The sequence below is a fragment of the Dermochelys coriacea genome, chromosome 13 (genome assembly GCF_009764565.3).
Source record: "Dermochelys coriacea isolate rDerCor1 chromosome 13, rDerCor1.pri.v4, whole genome shotgun sequence".
Taxonomy (NCBI): domain Eukaryota; kingdom Metazoa; phylum Chordata; order Testudines; family Dermochelyidae; genus Dermochelys; species Dermochelys coriacea.
Genome location: NC_050080.1, coordinates 21,598,586 through 21,621,105, shown reverse-complemented (window position 1 = coordinate 21,621,105; position 22,520 = coordinate 21,598,586). Strand labels below are relative to the sequence as shown.

The 22,520-nt window shown below is 49.8% G+C and overlaps 1 protein-coding gene across 19 annotated transcripts in view; it reads left to right on the top strand.

Moving 5' to 3' along the window:
• Positions 1–14,158: 14,158 nt before the first annotated feature.
• The window catches only part of PLCG1 (phospholipase C gamma 1), a 103,596-nt gene continuing 95,234 nt past the window's right edge, over positions 14,159–22,520 (top strand). For 2 of the 19 annotated variants that reach the window (XM_043495518.1, XM_043495515.1), the window contains exons 1-2: positions 19,175–19,449; positions 19,986–20,339. In XM_043495518.1, coding sequence (XP_043351453.1) covers positions 20,138–20,339 — 202 coding nt within the window. In that variant the 5' untranslated portion in view covers positions 19,175–19,449; positions 19,986–20,137. Of the gene's footprint in view, positions 14,783–15,615; positions 15,745–18,303; positions 20,340–22,520 lie in introns of those variants that run through there. The other 17 variants (XM_043495509.1, XM_043495514.1, XM_043495507.1 and 14 more) reach the window with 17 other exon arrangements.

Below are 22,520 nucleotides of genomic sequence, written 5' to 3'. Positions count from 1 at the left end.
AGATAGATGCTGAGCACTTGAAAATCTGCCCCACAGGGCCTGATCCAAAGCCCCCTGAAGTCAACGAGAAGACTCTCACTGTTGACAGTTGGCTTTGCATCAGGGCCAAAAAGGTTGTGACTTGCATCCAAAGGCTAAACCATGGCTCAGTTCCCACATCCTCCCACAGTTATGTGTGTCATTGAGATTGCTCTCTGAGCCCTGGTGCAGCAGGGTCGGGGGAGCTGTTTCCATTCTCAGGACACAGTGTATTGGAAGTAACTTGTCCAGCAGAAGGCAGTGTGCTCTTCCCCTCAGCCAAAGTGACTTGAGGCACTTGTCTAGTTCCACATTTGGGGGAGGCATTTTCCAAAGTTCCTAAAGGACTCAAGAGCCCAGTTCCCACTAAGTTAATGCAATGTGTGCTCCATAATCCCTCAGGAGCTTTGGAAAAATCTCCCCCTGGGGCTCTGAGTGAACCAGCTTGCTCCATTTTCTGTGCACCCCACCAGCATCCTCCATGTGTTGTCAAGCAGATGCCTGTGCTCCCAGTCCTCAGGGGGCCCAGCCTAGCTATGATGCCAGAAGCTCCAGCCCTATCTTGAACGGCAGCCCTGCCTAAGGGAGAAACTCCCTCTGATTGGCTTTCATCCGCGTTTGCCCACCTCTTGGAGAAGAGCCACCATTCAGAGCTGCTGCAGGAAGAAGGCAGAACTTACCCACCCCAAGCCAAGAGGAGGTTGTGGGGAAAGCGGGGAGAGACGGAGCCCATGACACTCTTCTAACAGGACGGGAGGGGAGAGTAGACAGAGCCCAGTCACTCAGGCCAGCTCCGTTTTCCCCCTCCGCTCCTATGAACAATGGGTACGTCAGCTCTTGGCTTCCCCCTCCTCATCCCTGCAACCCCATGTCTGGGGGCAGGGAGAGGAGGCAACTGACGCTACAGGAGCAGCAGATTTGGGGCTGGGGGAGAACTGATGTGGGGACTTAGGCGATGCATAATTAATTTCTGAGCTGGGGAAGGAGCAGTAATGCTGCTGGGAGGAGACAGTTAATTAGGAGGTGGGGTGTGGGGAGAAGTTGGAAGCTCGGCACTCAAGCATCAGTGAGAACTCTGGCAGCAGGGGCCAGGTGTCTGTCTGTCTGTCTCTCACCCACAGTCACCCACCACCTGGCGGGGCAAGAGGAGTTCAAAAATCAAGATGGACACCCCCCCCCAAAAAGACTATAATTTGTGGCCAGCTGTATGATATCTTTGGGGTCTAACTCCTGCTTTTGAATGTTTAGGGTTGGCAATACTGCAAATTCCTTGCGAGTTACTGGTGCTTTGACAATCAGTCTCTCCTTGGGCACAAAGGAACTTTTGACATGAAGCCACCTGTGCAAGAGACAGAAGCTTCTGAGGGGCTGATCCCAGACTGCAGAGACTTCCCACAGGTACAAAGGACATCTCAAACCTCGCCTTCTGCTCCAAAGTGCAAGGTGCACTTTTCTGACCTTGCATTCTCTAACATATAGCAGTGTACGTGTGTGTTTAAAAACAAAACAAAACACCCTACCAAAACAAAACACTCCACTGCACACACAACTTTCCCCCTGGGATGAGAGAGAGCACAAACCACGTGTGACAGATGTTAGTCACAATGCTTAATTCGTTATTAGAAGGGGTTCTGATTCTGCAGGGCTGGGGCAGTCTTTCGTATGTCAAGGGAGGTGATAAGCAATGTTCACATAACCAGGTTCAGATTACTGAGTCGGCGAGTAGCTTCACAAGTGGCTTGGTGCAAACCTGAGATGCTTCAGCCAATGATTTAAGTGGGCACACATTTATAGTTTGCAGCTGGTGTCCACAGTCACACTGTGCATTGTCTCTCATCTCCCAGATGTGTAAGAGATGACAGCATCTTCCCTGCGATGTTCTGGAGTGGTTCAAAGTCGACCACTGTTTCCAGGGTAGGTTGAAGCCTCAAAGTTGTTTTGGGGGGTGGCAGCCATCCGGTGTGTTTGGGACATGAGCATTATCCCAGAATTCTTCCCAGGGCACCTTAGGATTGCATGTGGACACTTTAAGTACTTTAGCCCAACCCCAAAAAGACTTGCAAGATTTCAGGTGTGTCTTCAGAAGATTCTGGAGGTCCTCATGAATTGGTAAGTTCAAGCTGGCCATGGTTTGATTGCACTCACAAGGGTGGGGGGGACTCTTTCTCTGTGTGAATTTTAGGCAGAGTGTATGCCTAAAAACCATTGAATGGGTCTTGATTTTAATGTTCCAGTTATGATTCTCATAGCAGCATTAAGTTGTACATCCAGCAATTTAGTAAATGAGCTACTCGCAGAGATGAGTGCGCAATATTCAGCCATTGAATATACTAGTACTAGAGTCCCTGTTCCAAGTGTGGGTGGATCGTCACCCCGAGTGCCAGAAAGTTTTGGGATGAGGCTAGTCTTTGTCTTTATCTTTTCATGTGCCTTTGCCAGATGAGCTTTAAAAGTCAAGCATCTGTCCAGGGTTATGCCCAAGTACTTTGGATAGGGCTCATTACGGACCTGTTGACCACCAAAGGTGATACTGAGTGATTCTTTGGTGGCTATGTTGTTAGGTGAGAGGCTATTACCAAGATTTTGGTGGCTCTGGGATGGAGCTTCCACTACTGAAAGTATTCTGCAGGTCGGTGGAGAGAGAGAGTTGCCGAAGGTGGCAAAATCTTTGCCTTGTACTGCAAAAGTGATGATGTCAGCATAAATGAATTTACACAAAAATTCTAAATAACCACTTTCAGGTTGTGCTCTTGTTATGTGTAGTTGATTTTCACAACATTCATTGTGTTAAGGCTACCGGACATTAATCTGGTATGATAAGGATTGTATATAAACCTATATACAATAGAATATAGCGTGTTCATGTTTATATGTTTGAAATGTTTTTCTAGTACAAAAATATTCTGTAGGACGGAAATGCTGCACGAGAAGGAGATGGTGTGCAGGAGTTCAGATGCTTGTAACAGGACGCAAACTGATTTATCATGTATGTACTGGGTTGCCTCAGCATTATATGTATTGTCACTTTTCCTTGTTGGAGAAAGGGCAAAGAACAGCGTTTGAGACTGTGGAGTGGGGAGCTCTTGTTTTTTAGACCTGGCCTATGCTGGGGAATTTGCCCCAACTCCAGCCAGCATTGGAGATGCCCCAGTGCAACATAGAGTTGGGTGAGAAATGGTTTTCCCATTCTGTGAGAATCTGAGAGATCAAAGTTTTCCTGTCCTGAATCGGGATGAAAAGGAGTACTTGTGGCACCTTAGAGACTAACACATTTATTTGAGCATAAGCTTTCGTGAGCTACAGCTCACTTCATCGGATGCATTCGATGGAAAATCAGGATGGAAAATCTAAATCTGGAACATGTTTGCAACCCAAAAATCGCAAAATAAATAAATAAAATTTCAGTGTGGGTCAATAATATGTTTTTGTTTCACTTTTAACATTGTTTTCTTTTACTATAATTTGCTTAAGTTGCAAAATGAAAAGGCAATTCAGAGCAGAAAACAGGAATTCTCCATTTAGAAAATGTCAAAATGAAACATTTTGGTGATTTTTAAACTTGTTTTTTCAAATGTTTTAGGGTTGAAAAATGAATCAAATCCGACTCTTTCCTGTGACGAGTTTCAGTTTTGGGACATAGTAATTTTTACCACTCTTCCCCTCTTCCCCTCCCCCCCACCCCCCCAAAAAAAGAAAAGGTTAGTTACAAAATTCCCAACTGGCTGTGCTGCAAAGCTGTAGCCAAGATAATCCATCGTGAGAGTTGGAGCTCTTTACCCAGGTCCACGCAGAGGTGAGCTGCTCTCATGCAAAGCATGATTTACCTTGTCTTCGCTAGGGGTCTGCACTGGTGCAACAGCATTGGTGCCTGGAACTGAGGCAAATCCACCTTTTTGTCTAAAGCCTTAGAGGCTCTTTGGGACTTGGAAGGGAGGAGAGGGTTCTGCTGTCTGCCTGGAAATCAGATCAGTGCTTGAGTTCAAACACAGGCATTCGTTTGAAAACAAGAGTAAGGCCTCATGGGGGGTTTTGAACCTGGGGCATGAAAGATGTTCACATTGCAACAACCACCTATTGCTGCATGTAACAGATACTGTGATCAGCAGCTAACCCACATACCTGTAGCCTTTGGGGAAGTGAGGACTAGGGCACTGCTCTTCCTGCTCAAAAATCATTGGTTAAAGGAGAAGCTCTGGAAGCTGCCAGTTGGTAATATCAGGAGTCTGAATATCTTTGCGTGCCGCACGTTAAGATGGCATGAAAATCACAAATGCTTGTGCAACTCTGATTCCATCCAGCAGAGGGCATCGGAGCACGTTCTTACATTCAAGCTGGGCCAGAGTAAGTCTGACTCCAACCAGTACAGGGCACTGGTGAGCGTTCCTAGCATCCAGAGCAGCTCTGACTCTGTCCGGTAGTGGGATATGTTGCGTATCATGCGAGCCCAGACCATGACCAAAGGCTTGTGTGCATGCAGAAGGAAGTGTTCAGAGCCTTCGGAGTGATTCTCTGCAGTGTGTGTTGGCATCAGTCCGTGGCCAAAGCATCTAGCCTACCTCGCAGCATGGGTTCGAATGTGGCCGAGTTCACTTAGCCCTTTGCCGTCCCGAAAGAGATGAACTGAGTTCCATGTCCGTTGTTTGTGGACGGGCCAGTTCTCTGGGGTGCTTTTCGGTAGAGGTTAACTCGACCCAGCCCCACTCCCTGGGCCAAAATGTACCCCAGCTTATGCTATGCGCCAATTGCTTCTAGATTCAGGCCCTTTGCCCCAGAAGTAGCCGCACTCCAGGCAGCAGTGCAGGGTTTCCTTTATGAAGGAGGCTCTCTGAATGTCAATCCATACTAGAGAAATAGGGCATGGAGGAGGAAGGTTTGTTTACAGAAATCGGGAGGTTCCAGGGTGCCATGTGGGAATGAGGAAGGGGACCCTGCTGTAAAATTGATGGTGGTGGGGAAGTCCTGTTTATGTAGCAGTCTGGTGTTTTACTCATCTGATCATACTACAGCTACTGTCTGCCACAGGATGTGAAAGTAGCGAGCAGCCAACCTGCTTATAGTGGAGATGGAGTGAGGGACTCGAATGGAACCAGGGACAGTAAAAATGGGCCGGGAGGAGCCCCTCCCCACCCCAACTCTATGTGCCTGAATCTCATCTCTGCACATCGCTCACTAAGATGGCATGAAAATCCCACATACTTGTGCTTCCGAATCTGGCGAAAGCTCTGCCCGTGATGAGGCCCTAAGCTGCCTCTTCACGGGGTTACTGTAAATCTCTCCCATTCCTGTGTACTGGACCCAGTGGGCCAGCCTATATTCCACCTTAGTCCCGAGGCCCGCCGGGGATGTCAGTTGGCGGCTCCTTTACGGAGCCGTGAGCACGAGCGTGTTCTTGGTGCGGTTCACCTCAATCCCAGACACCTGCCCCTTTTGCGGCATGACGGAAACTCTGGCAGACACATACCTGGAGTGAGCCAGGCTGCAGCCCCTATTCCGGCTCCTCACCAATATTTTCTTACGTTTTTCGTTGCACTTTTCCCCTCACCTTCTTATTTATGCACTCCCTATCCGTGGCTCCACAAAGTCACGGGATCTCCTGGTCAACCTCCTCCTGGCCCTAGCTAAAATGGCCATCTATAAAACCAGAGTGAGGAGGTTGGCCGATGGAGTCTCCTGTGACTGTGGGGCCTATTTCCGATCCTTGGTCCATTCACGTATCCGGGCAGAGTTCCTCTGGGTGGCGTCCTCTGATTCCTTGATGCCTTTGAGGAGCAGTGGGTGCTGTCCGGAGTTTTCCTGCTTGGTGTCCCGTCCAGTTCCCTTTGTTTGACCCTTTGACCACACTCCTGTCCCTGTTATTTCATTAGTTGTCCCCTGGAATTTTTTGGTATCTAGGTTCTGTGGATCCCCCTTTTAGGCTGGGGGGATCCTTTAGCAGTGGATAGGCTTCGCCCGCCCACTTCCCGGATCCCAATAGGATTCCTGTTTACTGGATATCCTTTGCTTACTAGATTGCAGCCTGGTGGTGTGGCTGAGCCAGGCAAAAAGCTATTTAAAATGATCCATTAGCTTGATCTGTTTGGGAACTGTAGTGAGCTGGGAGATGTTCCCAACAGCAGCCATAGTGCAGTTACAGACTCCCTGGAGAAACTGATCTAAAAGCTTCAGCAAGTGCAGTATGGAGAGTTTTCAAGCTAGACATCCTGAGCTGAAAGAGCACTCATCTTCCCCCAGGGATGGCCACTGTGCTGCGGCTGAGCCATGGTCAGGCTCATTTTTCATTGAACCTTTCCTCCTTTTACTACACAATTCGATCTGCTGGTCAGAGAGCTCCAGGGAAGAGGGACAGGCTGTTTTCTTAAAGTCCATTCAACCTGCATGCATTTTATTAGTTATCAGGTCAAGTTCAGCAAAGCCCAGTCTAAGGCACTGAAGAATTAACACAGTGATCGGGTGCGTGGGGTCATTATGCCATACGTGTCGCACAAGATACAAATCCAGTTGCAGAAAAGGCAAAGTCAGTATAGAACAGCGAGAGGAAGCCCTGGTGCACCACAGGGTCCAAAGCTAAAAAGAGAGGTACAATGCTCTTTATTTTGAAAGCTGGTCAGGGAAGAATCTCCCAAACGTTGTCCTCGGCTCGCGTTTCAAAGGAGTTGTGAGTCTTCTGACGATCTTTACACCTGGCAAGAAGTTTTAGATTCTAAATTTTGTCCTCCCTTGAGAGAGTGTGGGAGGAGCCTTCAGCAGCTCCTCAGCATCTTTCTCTTTGGGCAGAAACATTCCTCTGCTGCTGTAACTTAAACCAAGTGCCTGCAGTGGAACCCCCCAGAAACGTCCCGGGATCTGTAGAGTGAGCTCGTTCTTTATCGCAGTAGCACCTCAGGGAAGAGCAGCCCCCCCTTTGTGTGTTAGGTGTCTATTTTCCGTGCAAGCTGCAGAAGCTGTTCTGTTCTGTTTCCCAGGCACAATCCCTTCTTCTAGTTAGTTATTCCCACAAGCATCTGTTTCTGGTGCCTAATAAGACTTTTGCGGAACATTCAGCACCTCAGGGTGCCAGGCTCCCTTGCAGCCTGGCCCAGGCAGCAAGGAGGTCAGCTGGGAAGACCCAAACAGAGGCGCATCTTGCAGCCACATCTAACAGTGGCCAAGTTGAGGCTTAATCTTAGGCCTGCAGTGAATCCATGCCTAAGGTGTGGGCCTGCAGGGAGAAGATGTTGGTCGAGAGTTATGTTTGTATTTCTGTATGTTGTGTGTATACACACATGCACACCTCTGACCATGGAAAGTATTAGGCCACCTTAACTACAGGCATCTCTGCCAGCTCCACCTGTAATACAAATCCAGCTGGCTGAATTATTCAGCAGTGCCCGTTTCCATCTCTCTGTCTGCATCCCGCTGTTAGCAACATGCCCTTGGAGAATCTGCAGTAAGGGCACCTTGCCACTAGAGGGCAGTGCTCACACTGCAGTTGAGCCCAGGACAGAGGTTCTGCAAACATCCCACACCTCACCATGTACAGTGCCGGGGGCATTCCTGGCTCTCTTGCCCCTCCCAGCCCGGGGGGTTTTGAAGGTGTCTCTACACATCAGTGGCCCCAGTAGAATTCACCTTTCATCAGAGGCCTCCACACTCATATCTGTCTCCTACCAAACTAGCCCTGCGCTAATGCACACAAGATATTCCCCTTTGGGAGCTCTCTAACAGGTGAGTTGTAGGGTGCGTCGGCTAGGGTTGCCAGATGTCTGGTTTTTGACCAGAACACCTGGTCCAAAAGGGACCCCAGCGGCTCCGGTCAGCACCGCTGACCAGCCCATTAAACATCTGGTCGGCGGCGCAGTGGGGCTAGACAGGCTCCCTGCCTGCCGTGGCTCTGTGCGGTTCCCGGAAGCAGCAGCATGTCCCCCTTCCAGCTCCTATGTGTTGGGGCAGCTGGGGGCTCTGCATGCTGCCCCCGCCCCAAACGCTGGCTCCGCAGCTCCCATTGGCCAGGAACTGCAGCAATGGAAGCTGCGCGGCAGTGCAAAGAGCTGCCTGGCTGTGCCTCCGCATAGGCACCGGAGAGGGGAAATGCCTCGGCTTCTAGAAGCTGCCTGAGGTAAGTGCCACCTGAAGCCTGCACGCTGAATACCCTCCCACGCCTCAACCCCCTGCCCCAGCCCATATCTCCCTCATGCCCTCTGAACCCGTCAATCCCAGCCTGGAGCACCCTCCTGTACCCCGCATCCCCTGCCCCACCCCAGAGCCCACACCCCCAGTTGGACTCCTCATTCACCCTGCCCCGGCCCTGATCCCCCTCCCACCTCCAAACCCCTCGGTCCCAGCCTGGAGCACCCTCCTACATCCCAAACCCCCCATCCCCAGCCCTACCCCAGAGTCTGAACTTCCAGCCGGAGCCCTCACACCCCCTGCCCAAGGCCAGAGCCCCCTCCCGCACCCTGATCCCCTCATTTCTGGCCCCACCCCGGAATCAGCACCCCCAGCCCAGAGCCTGTACCCCCTCCCAAAACCCCAAACCCCTTGGATCCACCCCCCAGCCCAGAGCCCCCTCCTGCACCCAAATCACCTCATCCCTGTCCTCATCCCAGAGCCCATACCCCCACCTGTATCCCTCACCTCCTTCCACATCCCAACCCACTGCTTCAGGGTGTGAGAGGGGGCTCTGGGCTGAACTCCTCATTTCTGGCCTCACTCCCAGCCAGAGCCTTCAGTCCTTGGAGGAGGTTCACCACCAACAATTGTAGGACATCCTCCAGCCCAGGGGACCGTCTCATGTGGCAGTGCCCATAAATGACACTATCATCCAGCCTGCACTGGTAGTCTGGCATGTGCCAGCTTCATGTACCCCCACATCTAAGAGGATGGAATGCTGGTACTTTGTCCCATCCAAGGGGAGCTGACTTCCCCCGCTCCTCTCCCCCACTACTTCACTGGTGGAGCACTCAGTGACTGAACAGGTAAGGCAACAATCGTATGCCTCTACCCCACCACCCCGCAGTTGAGCAGCAAAACGCCTCAACCTCCTGGGCTATAAGGTGGATTCCTTCACGGCCCTGCAGTTCTGCATCTCCAGTGGCCAGGCTCTGCTAGCAAAGTATGACTTCAATAACTGTGCCAAGCTAGCAGAGTTCCTGGAGGACTTGCTGCAGGACAAGCAGTGGCGCTTCCAGGCTCTTGTGGAGGAAAGTTGCCTGACGGCCAAGGTGGGCCTCCAAGCTGTAGTAAATCTGGCAGGTACATCCTCACACTCCCTTGCCATGGATGTCATCATGTGACAGGAGTCCTGGCTGCAATTCTCTGGCTTCCCGAGGGAAGTCCAGACCAGCAGCCAGAACCTCCCCTTCGACAAGGACCAGCTGTTCTCAGCAAAGTCCCTCCACTCCCTGAAAGACTCGAGAGCGACATTTCTGTCTCTCTGAATTTACGCCCCGGCAGAAACAGCCGTGACCACCCTTCCAACTGCTCTTCTACACACTATACCAGGCCACCTGTCCCTGGTACCAGGAACCCGCGCACCAGCACTCTTGGTCATAGCATCCACGACCATCAGTCACCACCATCACCTCTACCTTACCACAGCATCAACCCAAAGCCCAGTTTTGACGTGCGTGTCGAGAACTGTGAGCTCCCCCCATCACCTTTGGGGACCAACTTGCCTTGTTTGCCCACAACTGGGGCAAGATCCCCACGGAGCATTAGGTACTAGAGGTCGTACGGCATGGTTATTCCATCGAATTCCTTGCCTTCCCTTCAGACTACCCACCCCCAGGATGCCTACTGGGAGTCCCTCTCATCACAACCTCCTACAACTCAAGGTGGACGCCCCCCTCATGAAGGGCGCAATCGAACCAGTGCCCAACCTTGTTGTCGGCAAGGGCTTCTACTCCCATGCTTTCTTATCCCAAAAAAGGGAGGAGGACTCGGCTCTATGCTCAATCTCCACCTACTCAACACCTTCCTCCTGAAAGCCAAGTTCTGTATGGTGACCCTCACATCGGCCATCCTCTCCCGCGCCCAGGGAGTATGGTTCGCAGCTGTCGACATGAAGGATGCGTACTTTCACATCGACATCCATCCGCTCACCTCAAGTTTCTTCACTTTCGCGTGGGCGACAACCACTGCCAGTTCAGAGTTCTCCCCTTCGGCTTTGCGATGGCCTCAAGGGTCTTCATGAAAGTTTTCACAGTCATGGTAGCTCAACTGAGGTAACTGGGGCACTCTGTGTTCCCTTATCTGGATGACTGGCTTCCGGTTGCGCCATCCCTCGCCGAGGCTACATTGGCCATCTGTGCTCTCACCGCTCTTGGCATCTATATCAACAAGGAGAAATCTGTGCTCGTCCCAATGCAGACAATCTACTTCACTGGTGCACGCCTGGATTCTGTGGCAGCTCGGGCCTTTCTCCCGGCAGACCATTTTGACGGCCCCCAGGGCGACCCTATGCCGCAGCCTACGTGCCCCGGTGCACTGCAGTCTCTATCTCCTCAGTCACATGGACGCCTACACCCATATGATGCCACATGCCTGCCTACACATGTGCTGTCTACAGCTGTGGCTCCTATTAGTCTGCTGACTGCCCCGTCGACCACCTGGATGCCACACTAATTGTCCCACGACCAGTCCGGGCCTTCCTCGCCTGGTGGACTGATCTCCTTTGTTACCTCCATCCCAGCCTCCACCCTCACCATGGATGCCTCTCTAGTCAGCTGAGTTGCACACCTGGACAGGCATGCTACCCAAGGGGCTTGGACTCCGCGCGAGACCCACCTGTGGACCATCAATGTCCTGTAGCTGCTAGCGATCTGCTTGGTCTGCCCCTTCTCTATGCTTGCTAGGTTCAGATCCTCTGCGACAATATGACTGCTTTGGCCAGCATAAACAAGCAAGGGGGCACCAAGTTCTAGTCACTCTATGTGAAGTTCATCCACCTCTGGAACTGGTGTATCTGCCACAATGTCACACTCCAGGTGGTGTACCTCCCAGATACGCAGAACTCTCTGGAGGATGTGCTCAGCCGGACCTGGTTCCTCCAACACAAATGGGAGCTACATAACCCCAATCTCCCTTCCATTTGCCATGCCTGGGCCCCGTCGCTGGGACCTTTTCACCACTCATGAAAATGGCAAGTTTCCCCTCTACTGCTCCAGGGAAGCAAAGGGGGCATGATTCCCAGAGTGATACTGTCCTCCTCCTGTGGCAGGCTGGTCTCCAGTACACCTTTTCCCCTCATTCCTCTTCTTCCCTAAGTCCTGCGCAAGATCCACTAAGACCAGGCCCCGGTCCTACTAATAGCCTTGTACTGGCTCCATCAGTTTTGGTTTCCAGACACTCCGACTGTCCCTAATCCATCTCCCTGCACTGCTGGACCTCCTTACCCAGGACCAGGGCAGAGTCCAGTATCCCAGCCCAGGCTTGCTTCGACTGACGACCTGGTTTTTGGATGGGGCTCGCACGTAGACAACGCTTTTTCTACACTGGTGCGGCACATACATGCAGCAGATAAATTTCCACACAAGCGTGCTATGCAGCGAAATGGGAGCACTTCACCTCCTGGGCACAACGTCTCCACCTTCCTGGACTGAGCCACCCCGAGAGGGAGGGGATAACGATCTCCTAGAACTTACCTCCAGCTTCATCCTCAGCTCGGTCCTGGTCCACTTGGCAGCGCTTAGTGCCTCCGTTCCACTGGTGGATGGTCACTCACTGTTCATCCACCCAACCACCACCTGATTTCTGAAGTGGCTGATGAACAGCTTCTCACCGGTCCTTAAACCTACACCACCCTGGGACCTCAATCTTGTACTCCGCCCTCACCAGACCCCGCCCCTCCCCCTTCAAGCCCCTGGCCATGTGCTCCCTCTGCCACCTATCCATGAAGGTCATCTTCCTCTTATCACTTCTGCTAGGTGGGTCAGCAAATTGGTGGCCATGATGGTCAACTCCTTGTATATGGTCTTTCGTAAAGACAAAGTCTCCCTAGGCCTTCACTCTACATTTCTCCCCAAACTGGTCTCGGAGTTTCACCTCAACCAGTCCATCCACCTCCCGGTCTTCCAGCCTAAGCTGCATGCCACGCCACACCGGTGGACAGGACTCTGCATTCACTTGACATCCCCCATACATTTATGTTCTACCTCGACAGAACCTGCACCTTTCACACCACTCCACACTTCTTCCTGCTTATTGCAGAGAGAGCTTGGGACCAAGCCCTCTCTTCACAGCGCATATCAAAGTGGGTCTCTACATGCATCAGAGAGTGCTGTGTGTGGTCTAATACCCCGTCGCCTGGCCAGATTACAGTCCCCTCAACGCGGTCGCACATGACCACCTCTGCCTCCCTGGCAGACGTTTTCTGGCAACATATGCCAGGCAGCTGACATGGCGCTCCATGCATTCCTTCACCACACATTATGCTATCGCTCATGAAGCGGCAGAAGATGTGGCCATGGGTCATGCCATCCTGCAGATGGTGATACCTCGTGTGTCCTTGCACCCACCTCCAAACTGATCATTGCTTGATACTCACCCCATTTGGAATATATATAGGGACCATCACTCGAAGAAGAGGAAGAAGTTACTTTACCTGGAACTGGAGGTTCTTCAAGATAGGTGGTCCCTATTTGTATTCCAGTATCCAGCCCCTCTGTTGCAGACCGGGCTGCTCGGCAGTAAGAAGGAGACTGAAGGAGAGTTGCCCTGCCTGGCCTCTTATAACCTCACCTGGAGCATGGGGCAACGCACGAGCCACATGCAGATCAATGGACACTGCTAATGAAAACTTCCAGCTCTGAGCGCGTGGTGTGTATGCGCAGTAGCATTTGGAAAACAAGTAGGGACCACGCTTCTCAAAGAACCTTCAGTTCCAGATAAGTAACCTCTTTTTTTATTCCAAAAGAAATTCAACCTTTTTTTTTTTTTTTTAAACCTTTATCCTTTAAAAAATATCAGGAATGTTGAGTCTGGTCTTTCCAGCTCTGGCTGCTGGGCTTTTTTGGAGGTGTCAGATGTGTCTGTTTTGCACTTTCTCCACTGTTAACCAAAGAGATGAAGGTGCTGAATCTTTAACAGAGGCTTCTTTTCTTCTGTCTGTATGTGAGGCATTTGAGTCAAATGGCTTCACAAAAACAGTCTAGATAAAAACTGTCTTCCCTCTTAACTAACCATGTTTCACTTTCTTTATATCTGTGATGTCACAATGCTACCAGTTTTCAAACACTCCATAGAGTCTACCCATAGAGTCCAGGGTAGACAACACATGAATTAAATGACCAATGTAAAAAAATAAGCAAGCAAAGAACCCCTGGGGAACACTTTGGGCTTTTTATACATAAGAAGGGAGCAAAACAAATGGTTTCAATTTGCAGTTATCACTGTTATCAGCTGCTTTTATCAGGCAGGGTATTGCCCCCTGAACATTACAGAAATACAGATCCCAGTCTGGTAACACTCATGCAAATAATGTCATTGCAGAATGAGTCGACTTCTCGGAGCAGTGCCTACTTGAGGAATTGCAGGTTTGGGCCCTAGGAGAGCAGATGAGCCTGTTAATAGTTTGTATTGCAATAGCATCTTTCAACTGGGAGATCTCAAAGTGCTTTACAAACAATCATTATCCCTCCCAACACCCTGGTGAGGCAGAAGGGGAATGTCCGGCACACTGAGGTTAAGTGACTTGGCAGAGCTACGAACAGAATCCAGGAGTCCCGACTCCGCCAGTCCCCAATATTTGTACAAGGTGGAAGTGTGACCTAGGAGTTAGAGCCAGCTGCCTCTGGACAGCTATCGTTGTTACCTGATATCCCAGCTGGGGTTGCACAGCTCTGTCATTTGTGCTGGAACCCCCACCTGTACCCAGTGCAATGCCAGTGAGCAATCCCCTACTCTAAAGGCACTCAGACACAGAGAACAGACTAGATATGGCTCCCTGGAACAAGTAACAAAGACATGAGGGTGGGTAATGAACACTAGGAAAGTGAGAGTCTTTGTGTCTCCCTGCCCCAATGGCAGGTCCATGTGGTGTATTGAAAACTGTGTTTAAAATCGTAAGCTATCACTTTCAGAGTAAGGGGTTTCCTGGCCCTGATTGTAGGGGAGGGGGCTTTGTAGGGAAGTAAGCAGTTGGGTTTTATTGTGCATGCACTGTGCCGTCAGTCTGCAAAGAGCCCGCCTAGAGCAAAGTGGGGTGACTGGTGCCTCTCTGCCTTAGTGTTGGGGAATTTCCCTCGAATTCATGTTTGGTTTTGCTTACTCGAAGGTTCTGTAGGGTTTCATATGATTTGCTGAATGTTTTGCTATGTTTGTTTTTGACGTAAGGTTATGGGGATTCAAATCAAAGATGGAGTCTGAACATTCAAACTGGTGTTTGCCATGAAGGACAGCAGTGACTCCATATTGGTACCCCATCTTCATGGACAGTTTTGTGGGAAAAGTAACTGACTGTGGGGTGACCAGTTCTAACTGGCTCCACCACAGAATCTTCACGCCACCGAGGCGATAAATAGACTGTGCAAAACGGACATTCTTGCTGTCCGTTCAGAAGGCAGCCAAGTGCCGTATTGTTTGCGTGGGCGACAGACCAAGATTCATCGGATCCAGACAGCAACGTCATCATCTTACCTGCACCTTACCTGTAGTATCCTGGTTCCTGATCCATCCTCCATCTGTGGGTCCAGGCTCCAGCACCGCCTATCCAGGAACTCCTTCCTTGGACTGAACCTGGCCAGGGACAACAATTGAAGATCCTGGATCCAATGATCTCAAGCTGCAAGCAAGGCATTCACCATTATCAACCTGTCCAGAAGTCATCAGACTGCAGTACAGTATTGGGGGTTTTAATTTTTTATGTTAGGCTGTTACCAAGGGAGAGATCGTTTGGGAACCTGAGCTTCAGGCTCAATTGGGGAAGCAACCACATCTGCGTGTTAATTATTGCTTGGTTTTCCTCTGATATCCCATACTTTGTTATTTATCCCTAATAAACCTGTAGTTTGTTTTCAAAGAATATCTTTCTCTCTCGCTTTTATATTTCGCTGTATCACACTGGTGGGAGGTGGGACTGACATTACTGCTCCCCAGGTGATAGACCCTGAGTCCCAGACAAGAACCTGGGCCCTGTAAGCCAGGAGTAGATTCTTCCGTTTACATTAGGGAGCAGCCTGCTTTCTCTTTGTTTTTGCTTCTTGTATGTTAAGGTTCTGGAATTTAAGAACTGAAGTAATGTTACGTTGCAACCTTCCAGAAAGAATGTTTGAGGTTTTTAATCTACCTTCTCTGTTTTATGCATCCGATGAAGTGAGCTGTAGCTCACGAAAGCTTATGCTCAAATAAATTTGTTAGTCTCTAAGGTGCCACAAGTATTCCTTTTCTTTTTGCGAATACAGACTAACATGGCTGCTACTCTGAAACCTGTTTCAAAACCTGTTTTGATGTTGTGAACGTAACCCACAGAAGAGGTTAATGGATCTGTTACTGCCACCAGCTAAAGGGATTTTATCCTTTAGCTCAAGCACTAGCAGCTCATGCTTTGAGTGAAGAGAGTCCTGTGGCCCTTCTGGGGTCAGTTACATAGGTATTTCACATTTACATTATTTCATCCTCCAGGCCTAGAGGGAATGGACTGAATTCCAGATGATGCATCTTAAGATCATTTTGAAGATCTGTACCAAGAACCTCTGTCTTACCGGACTACTTACTCATTTCCTGGGTTGGTCCCCTCACCCACAACTGCAGGTAACTTCATGTCACTTCTGACTTAATTGGCTGTAAATAGCAGCTCTCTGCTTTGCCAATGAGTAGTTTGTACATTTTTAAAAATAACACGTGCAGAATACCTGACAGTTGTATGTACATAATATATGACTAACTGCACATGAAAATACCATGATTGCACATGGAAACTGGATAATGTTGTACATGAAAATGCTCTGGATAAGGCTCCTGCAACAGGCTGACTTTTGTGCATCTGCTCTGAGTACGGGTTTCAGAGTAGCAGCCGTGTTAGTCTGTATTTGCAAAAAGAAAAGGAGTACTTGTGGCACCTTAGAGACTAACAAATTTATTAGAGCATAAGCTTTCGTGAGCTACAGCTCACTTCATCATCTGATGAAGTGAGCTGTAGCTCACGAAAGCTTATGAAGTGAGCTGTAGCTCACGAAAGCTTTATGCTCTAATAAATTTGTTAGTCTCTAAGGTGCCACAAGTACTCCTTTTCTTTTTGCTCTGAGTACAGGGGCTGGAAGAAGGAATTCCCTGTGTGGGCTGGTAGGGAAAAGGATCTGCCCTTAGGCCATGGAGTAGCAGCACAGCTGCTCTGCAGTCACCTCTGCAGTTTCAGGGCTGTGGCAGCTCAAGCATGTGCTGGCACATCTGAGCAGTTGTGGTTCATAGTCCGTTTCTGTGGAGGTGTGCTTCACAACCACAGGCAGTTGGGACTTTCTGCACAAACTCATGCTTGCTCTTGCCCAGCAGAACCACACCGGTTCTGTCTTACCCAGGGCCATCCATACCCTCCAAAAAGGCAAGGGCAGGATTTGTCCCTTAGTTATGATAGAGAAGCAATGGGAGAGAGACAAGCTGCAGAATGCTGAAACTGTTCTGCACTGCATAAGGCCTGCGCTAGTGACCTGAGCACAGGTCTGGGAGCCACGAAGTTTAGGCGTTTTAATCCTGGCATGGGAATGAAATTCCTCTCTCATGTTGGGCACATCCTATAGAGCCTTGATTTTACTTGCAGTGCAACCAATGGCAACATTTCCTAGTCATTTTAGTAGGGGTGAGGGGAGTAACCTCTATGGCCTTTCCTTCCTGGTCTCTGTAGTGTATAGGAATTGGATAGTATCCTTTTAAATAGTTGTGAGCCCTCTCGTGGTGCTCACTGTGTTCTATGCTTTTGAACATGCATGTAGCTAGGCCTGGCCTTTTGTGTATAGTAAGTAGATAGGGTGATTTGGAGTCCCACAGTGCCCACGCAGTTTCTACATATTATTTTCTTGTGCAAGGCGAAAAACACAGACCAGCCTGTAAAACAGGGCCACAGTAATTCTGACCAGCAAGACAAATTAGTGTTTAAAAAGTGTGATTTATTATTAGTTTCCCCTGTTTTGGATAGGCAAATGCTGTTAGGAATCAATAAAATTGTCCACAGCCTCCCGGCTGCTGCTGTGTAGTGTTTGCACCATAGTGAGGGACTGTTGGCCAATTTAATCAGAGTAAATAGTTTCATGGACACTTTAAAAAAAAAAAAAAAAAAAAAAAGGCACCATGGCTGATGAAAACTCAGCCTGCCCTAATGTCATTGTGTTGTATCCTGCTGATTTGGGGTTGGGGAGGAGAAGGGAAATCGGGGGACTTCCAAAGAATGAAAGTGACAAACAGCCCTTAAATACTTTCCAAAGCAACCGCTTATCCCCACACTAAGCCTCTCTTTGTTTGGTTTCCTGCCACTGGCCTGAATGAGGATGTAGCACTGCACAATTGGCCTGGCACTATCGGATGCTAACATAAACCTGGCATGAAGAGGAAAGCTGCTCTCCTCCTCTTCATGAAACATTACGGCATGGAGCAGTCCGGCAAAGGAAGTTCCGTCCGGTTTGGGTTTAGTAAGGGACTTTTCAGTATGGAGGGGAAGTAGCAGATAGAAAAGATGGGCTCTTGGTTAAGGGATTTGCCTGTGATTCAGATAGAGCTGGGTTCAATTCCTGCTCTGGCACAGACTCTGTATGCCTGGGGCCAAGTCACTGAGGCCCAATGCTCATTGCTAGACACCAATGGGAGTCAGCACTTAAATACCTTGGAGCATCGGGGCCTTAATACCTCTGTTCCCTATTGATCAAACGGGGATGATGTCATGTTCCTCCCACCCTTTGTCTTGTTTTGGCACCTTTTCAGGGCAGGGACTGACCCTTACCATGTGTCTGTGCAGCCCCTAGCACAATGGGGCCCTGGACTGGCTTAGGGCCACTAGGTGCTACCGAAATATAAATGATGATGATAACCCAAGTCTCCTGACTCACAGCCTAGTGCCCCTTCCAATGGCCCATGTGTGGTTAATGGCGAGGACGCTACACTGGAACTCAGGAATTCTTGGTTCTATTCCTGGCATGGCCAGGGACCTGCTGGGTGAGTTCAGGAATTTCCCTTCTCTGCTTGCCTGCCCTCCATTTGGACCCATGCTACCTCCCACAACTGTGAAACTCCAATGCCCCACTGCCCAGAATCTCTTTAGAGTTGGGTGTCCTTCCTCAGCACCAATTCTAGCCTAACACAAAAGTCATCTCTTGTTCAACCCAGGGGGATTACTTTGTGATGACATCATCTCCATCCCAGAGGGTGGAAGAACACACAGGTGGGGAGCAGTGTAAATGTCACAATAGAGGGGAGAAGCCCTGGCAGAGAAAGTCTCATGCACTGAAGCTGCTGCTTGTACAGGTGTCTTGGCAGGGAGGGGCTCTGCTGTGCCTGTCCCCAGACAGCATGGGGGCAGCCGGTGGGCAGTCCCCATTAGGTATCCCTGTCTGGGGCCCCAGCAATATGTCCTGAACTAAATTCTCCACCTGTTAAACTCTCCTGTCTTCCTTCTGTCCTGGGGCATGAGCTGTGTATGTGAGAGAGATGATTTATTAGGCAGAAACTGTCTTGTTCTGCAGCTGGAGGAACAGGGCCAGCCTGGGAGCCTAGCCATGGGGCTGGCATGAGCAGAGAAGGAAGCCTCCCTGTGCCAAGACCCCCCCTTCCCCCCCAGCCTTAAGCAGTACAGCTTTGGCTGGGTGGTGTGTGACTGCTAAGGGGGGGAAGGAGGGGGGCTTTCCCAGAGCCGATTTGGACTGGGGGAAGAAGGAAAGCTGCCCCATCTGTCTCCCTTTCACCCAGTCCTACAGGTGGCTTCCCCTCCAGCCTCTCACTTGCATGCCACCTTGTTGCCCCCCAACCCCCGCACATGTGGCTGTGCGTGAAGATGATTGATACCCACCCAGGGCTTTCCTGCTAGAAGAGGCCCTCTGTGGACCTGATCGAAGCAGAGACCACACACCCCAGGCAAGGTAACAGCGGGCCGAGGGGAGGGGGTTCGGGCTCCGGAGGAAACGGGTCTGGTGTCTCTTTAAGAGGCTGATCTCTGGCTTCTCTGCCCTGCTTTGTTTTACACGAAGGCTGGGAGGGGACGGGCTAAGGGGGGAAGAGTGTACCACGTCTGCCAGCTCACTCGCCGCATGGCTCTTCCCCCAAGGGGGGCACATTAAACAGGAGGCAACCAGCAAGGGGCGGAAAACCCGAGGCCAGGAAGGAAGGGGCGCGCGAACCCTGAGCCACTGATCTGCTCTCTGCCCCCCCGGGAGCCCCCTATTTCCGGGGCCCCCCCGGCTCTGTGGAGTGGGGGGTGTCCTTTTCCTCATGCACGTGTTGGAGCTGGAGGGGCTGGAATAATCCCCGCTGTGGCTGGTGGGTGAAACTGACACACGAGAGCCCTGGAGGGTGAAACTGAGGCAGGCTGCTGGATTTTTTCAGCCATTTCTTGCTGAGCTCTCGGGAGATCTGCTCCGTCTCCGATCGATGCCGAGAGAGAGTCGCCAGCTGCGGGGGTGGGAAGCCAGTGCGTGTGTGTGGCGGCGTGCGGGGGACGGGCTGTAACCGGGGGCCCCGAACAAAAGGCAAGTCGGGCCACAAAGTAACCTCCCCCCTTCCCCAACCCCCCCCCCCCCCCCCGCACGCGCTCTTTGCAACCCAGTCTTGCTGGAGGAGCCAGGCTCTTCGGGAACGCTTTGTGTCCGGCTGCTTTCGCTTTGGACTCCGCTCGGGAAGGAGGAAAAAAAAAAAAAATGGTGCATGCTTCAAACCGGGACAGAGGCGATTTTCTGCTGCCTGGGGGGGAGTGAAAAGTGGAGGGCTGAGGGAACAAGCGATCGGTTTGTGCTTTTGCCCTTCTAGCCTCCCTTCTCCCCCCCCCTCCCCATAAACAATCATTTTCCCTCCCGTAGGAAGGGGCGATTGTTGCCCGGGGAGCCATGAACTGAAGCTGCTGCTTGGATTGTTTGTGTGTGAAGTCTTGCAAGCGCCACAAGTGAGCTGCGGATCTCTTGTGTTGGGTAGATCTCGCCGCCTTTGGGGAAGGAGGCGGCGGAGGGGCGCTATGGCGTCTGGCTTTTCCAATGGACCCTGCGTCCAGAACGAAGCGGAGGTGGTGCACCTCTGCCGGAGCCTGGAAGTTGGCACCGTGATGACTTTGTTTTACTCTAAGAAATCGCAGAGGCCGGAGAGGAAAACTTTCCAGGTGAAGCTAGAAACCAGGCAGATCACTTGGAGCAGAGGGTCGGAGAAAATAGAAGGAGCGAGTAAGTGGATTCGTCTTTCTTTCTTTCTTAAATAACGCTAACCACTGTTGCCTCTGATCCCGCAAACATCCGAATATGAATAGGGGTTGGCAGTCTTGTGGTGCCTGGAGGTGAGGCTGGCCCTGTGACGGGCTGTGTTTTGGCCAAGCGAGGATCTCTGCAAAATAGATGCAGCAGTGGAAGTTTCCCCAAGGCAATAAACTAACCAGTTTATTTTAAACATCGCCTGACCGTTTTTCTCCTGTTTACACTACTGGTATGGAAGTGGTACTGCTACCCAAACCTGCATCTAAAACTGCCACCTACATTTCTACCTAGCTTCAGATGCTGGCCTCTTGCCCATCTGGAATCACTCTTATTCAGTTTTATTATAAACACTTATTTCTCTCGGAGGAAGAAGTGCATCTGTCTTAATCATCTGATAATTCATCTGGTTGGCCCATTTTCTTTTGTCTCCCTCCCCCACCCCACCTCCTAAAACTTCAAACTGCAAGAGAAAAATAGATTTCCTGTTTCCTCAGGATTCAAAAACTAAAAATATTTTGAATCCATCCTTGCTGCTGTAATATAGTGTATCTAAGTTCTCATGGTCCGAGTACCTGAATGTTTGTGTGTGTGTGTGGGGGGGGGGGGTTAAAGTGAAGTTTAAATTTTTGTGTTTTACTTGCGAGAGCAAATGATCTAACAAGTCTGAAGTCTTTGGAGCTAAATTGGGTTATTTAACCTCCTGACTCACTTTTAGCAAGTTGGAGTCTCCCCCACAGACACCCTACCATCTTTGATTTGCGTGTTAGTTGTAGCAGCCGGGTTAGTCTGTATTCACAAAAAGAAAAGGAGGACTTGTGGCACCTTAGAGACTAACAAATTTATTTGAGCATAAGCTTTCGTGAGCTACAGCTCATTTCATCGGATGCATTTTATAGTGAGCTGTAGCTCATGAAAGCTTATGCTCAAATAAATTTGTTAGTCTCTAAGGTGCCACAAGTCCTCCTTTTCTTTTTTCGTGTTAGCTGAGTGGGAATCACATTCCGTGTACATACACACTCCTTTTGTTATCAGTGCCTGCTTAGGAGGACAGCAATCTAGCCATTTAAATGAAACTCTTAACTGTTTGTAGACCTAATTTTTATCTTAAAGCCATTAACTAGTTGGCTGCTTTGTTTACTCTGGTATTTAAAGTTGTGGACAGAGTTGGTAGGTCCAACCCTGATTTTGATCACTGCAGTGAGGTCAGACCTGAAGCAATGGCGGGCTGGAGAGAGATATTTCAGTGCCAAATAGGGGTGAAGAAATTAACATTGTGGGTAGTGAATCTTCTGCTGCTTTTCATTTTCCTTGAGCTTGATAACAATCTGCAAAACAAGAAAGCTTGTCTGTCAAATAAGATACCGAGTAACCAGTTTCTCTCTTGCAGGCACATAAGCAGATGTTGTCACAGCTGGGTGGTGGGATTGATGAGTTATAATCCTCTTGTAAACTGTGCTAGCTAAATTGTAACGTACTAATATAATTATAGCCAGTAATAATAATATGGCTAGTACTCTGAAGTGCATTAGCTAGTAGGGGCTGTAGTCTGGTATGAAGTTGGTTCCAGTAAGAATGGTGCCTGTAGACTCTGTCTAAAGTCATGGTGCATCCTTTGTATCTCTGTCCCTGCAATGTTTGTAGTACGAACTGGGCATCAATATTGAATTCTAAAGGAGAGTGGCTCTCTACTGTCTCCTTCATGAAACAGCATGATAATTGATAAGGTATCTGGTTTCTGCTTCCTTGAGACAATTCTGTCTGCAAGCTAACCACCTGCTATTTGATCAGTTTGCATGGCTCATAAGTAAAGAGTGGTGTGTGTTAGTCTTTAGATGGGTGCTGTAAAAATCAGACTCTAAATAGCACTCTAGAAAGCTGGATATTTATTTGACTTTCATCTTGGTTAGTGACTGCAAAAAGTTACGATAAGGGTGGAGTCAGTGATAAACCCCCTCCCCCATGATATATTTACTAACAGCACCTTTATATCGGAGGATAGCTAAGCTTCTGTAAAACATCTTTACAGAAGACAACCCAATAGTTTAAACCCCTCTTCTGTTTTTACATGTAGGACCTGAGGCATGAGAGAACACTTCCTTTTTTCCATTTGTTTCCTTTGTGCATTTGACAACACTTTGTGTGTAGTGGGCCTCA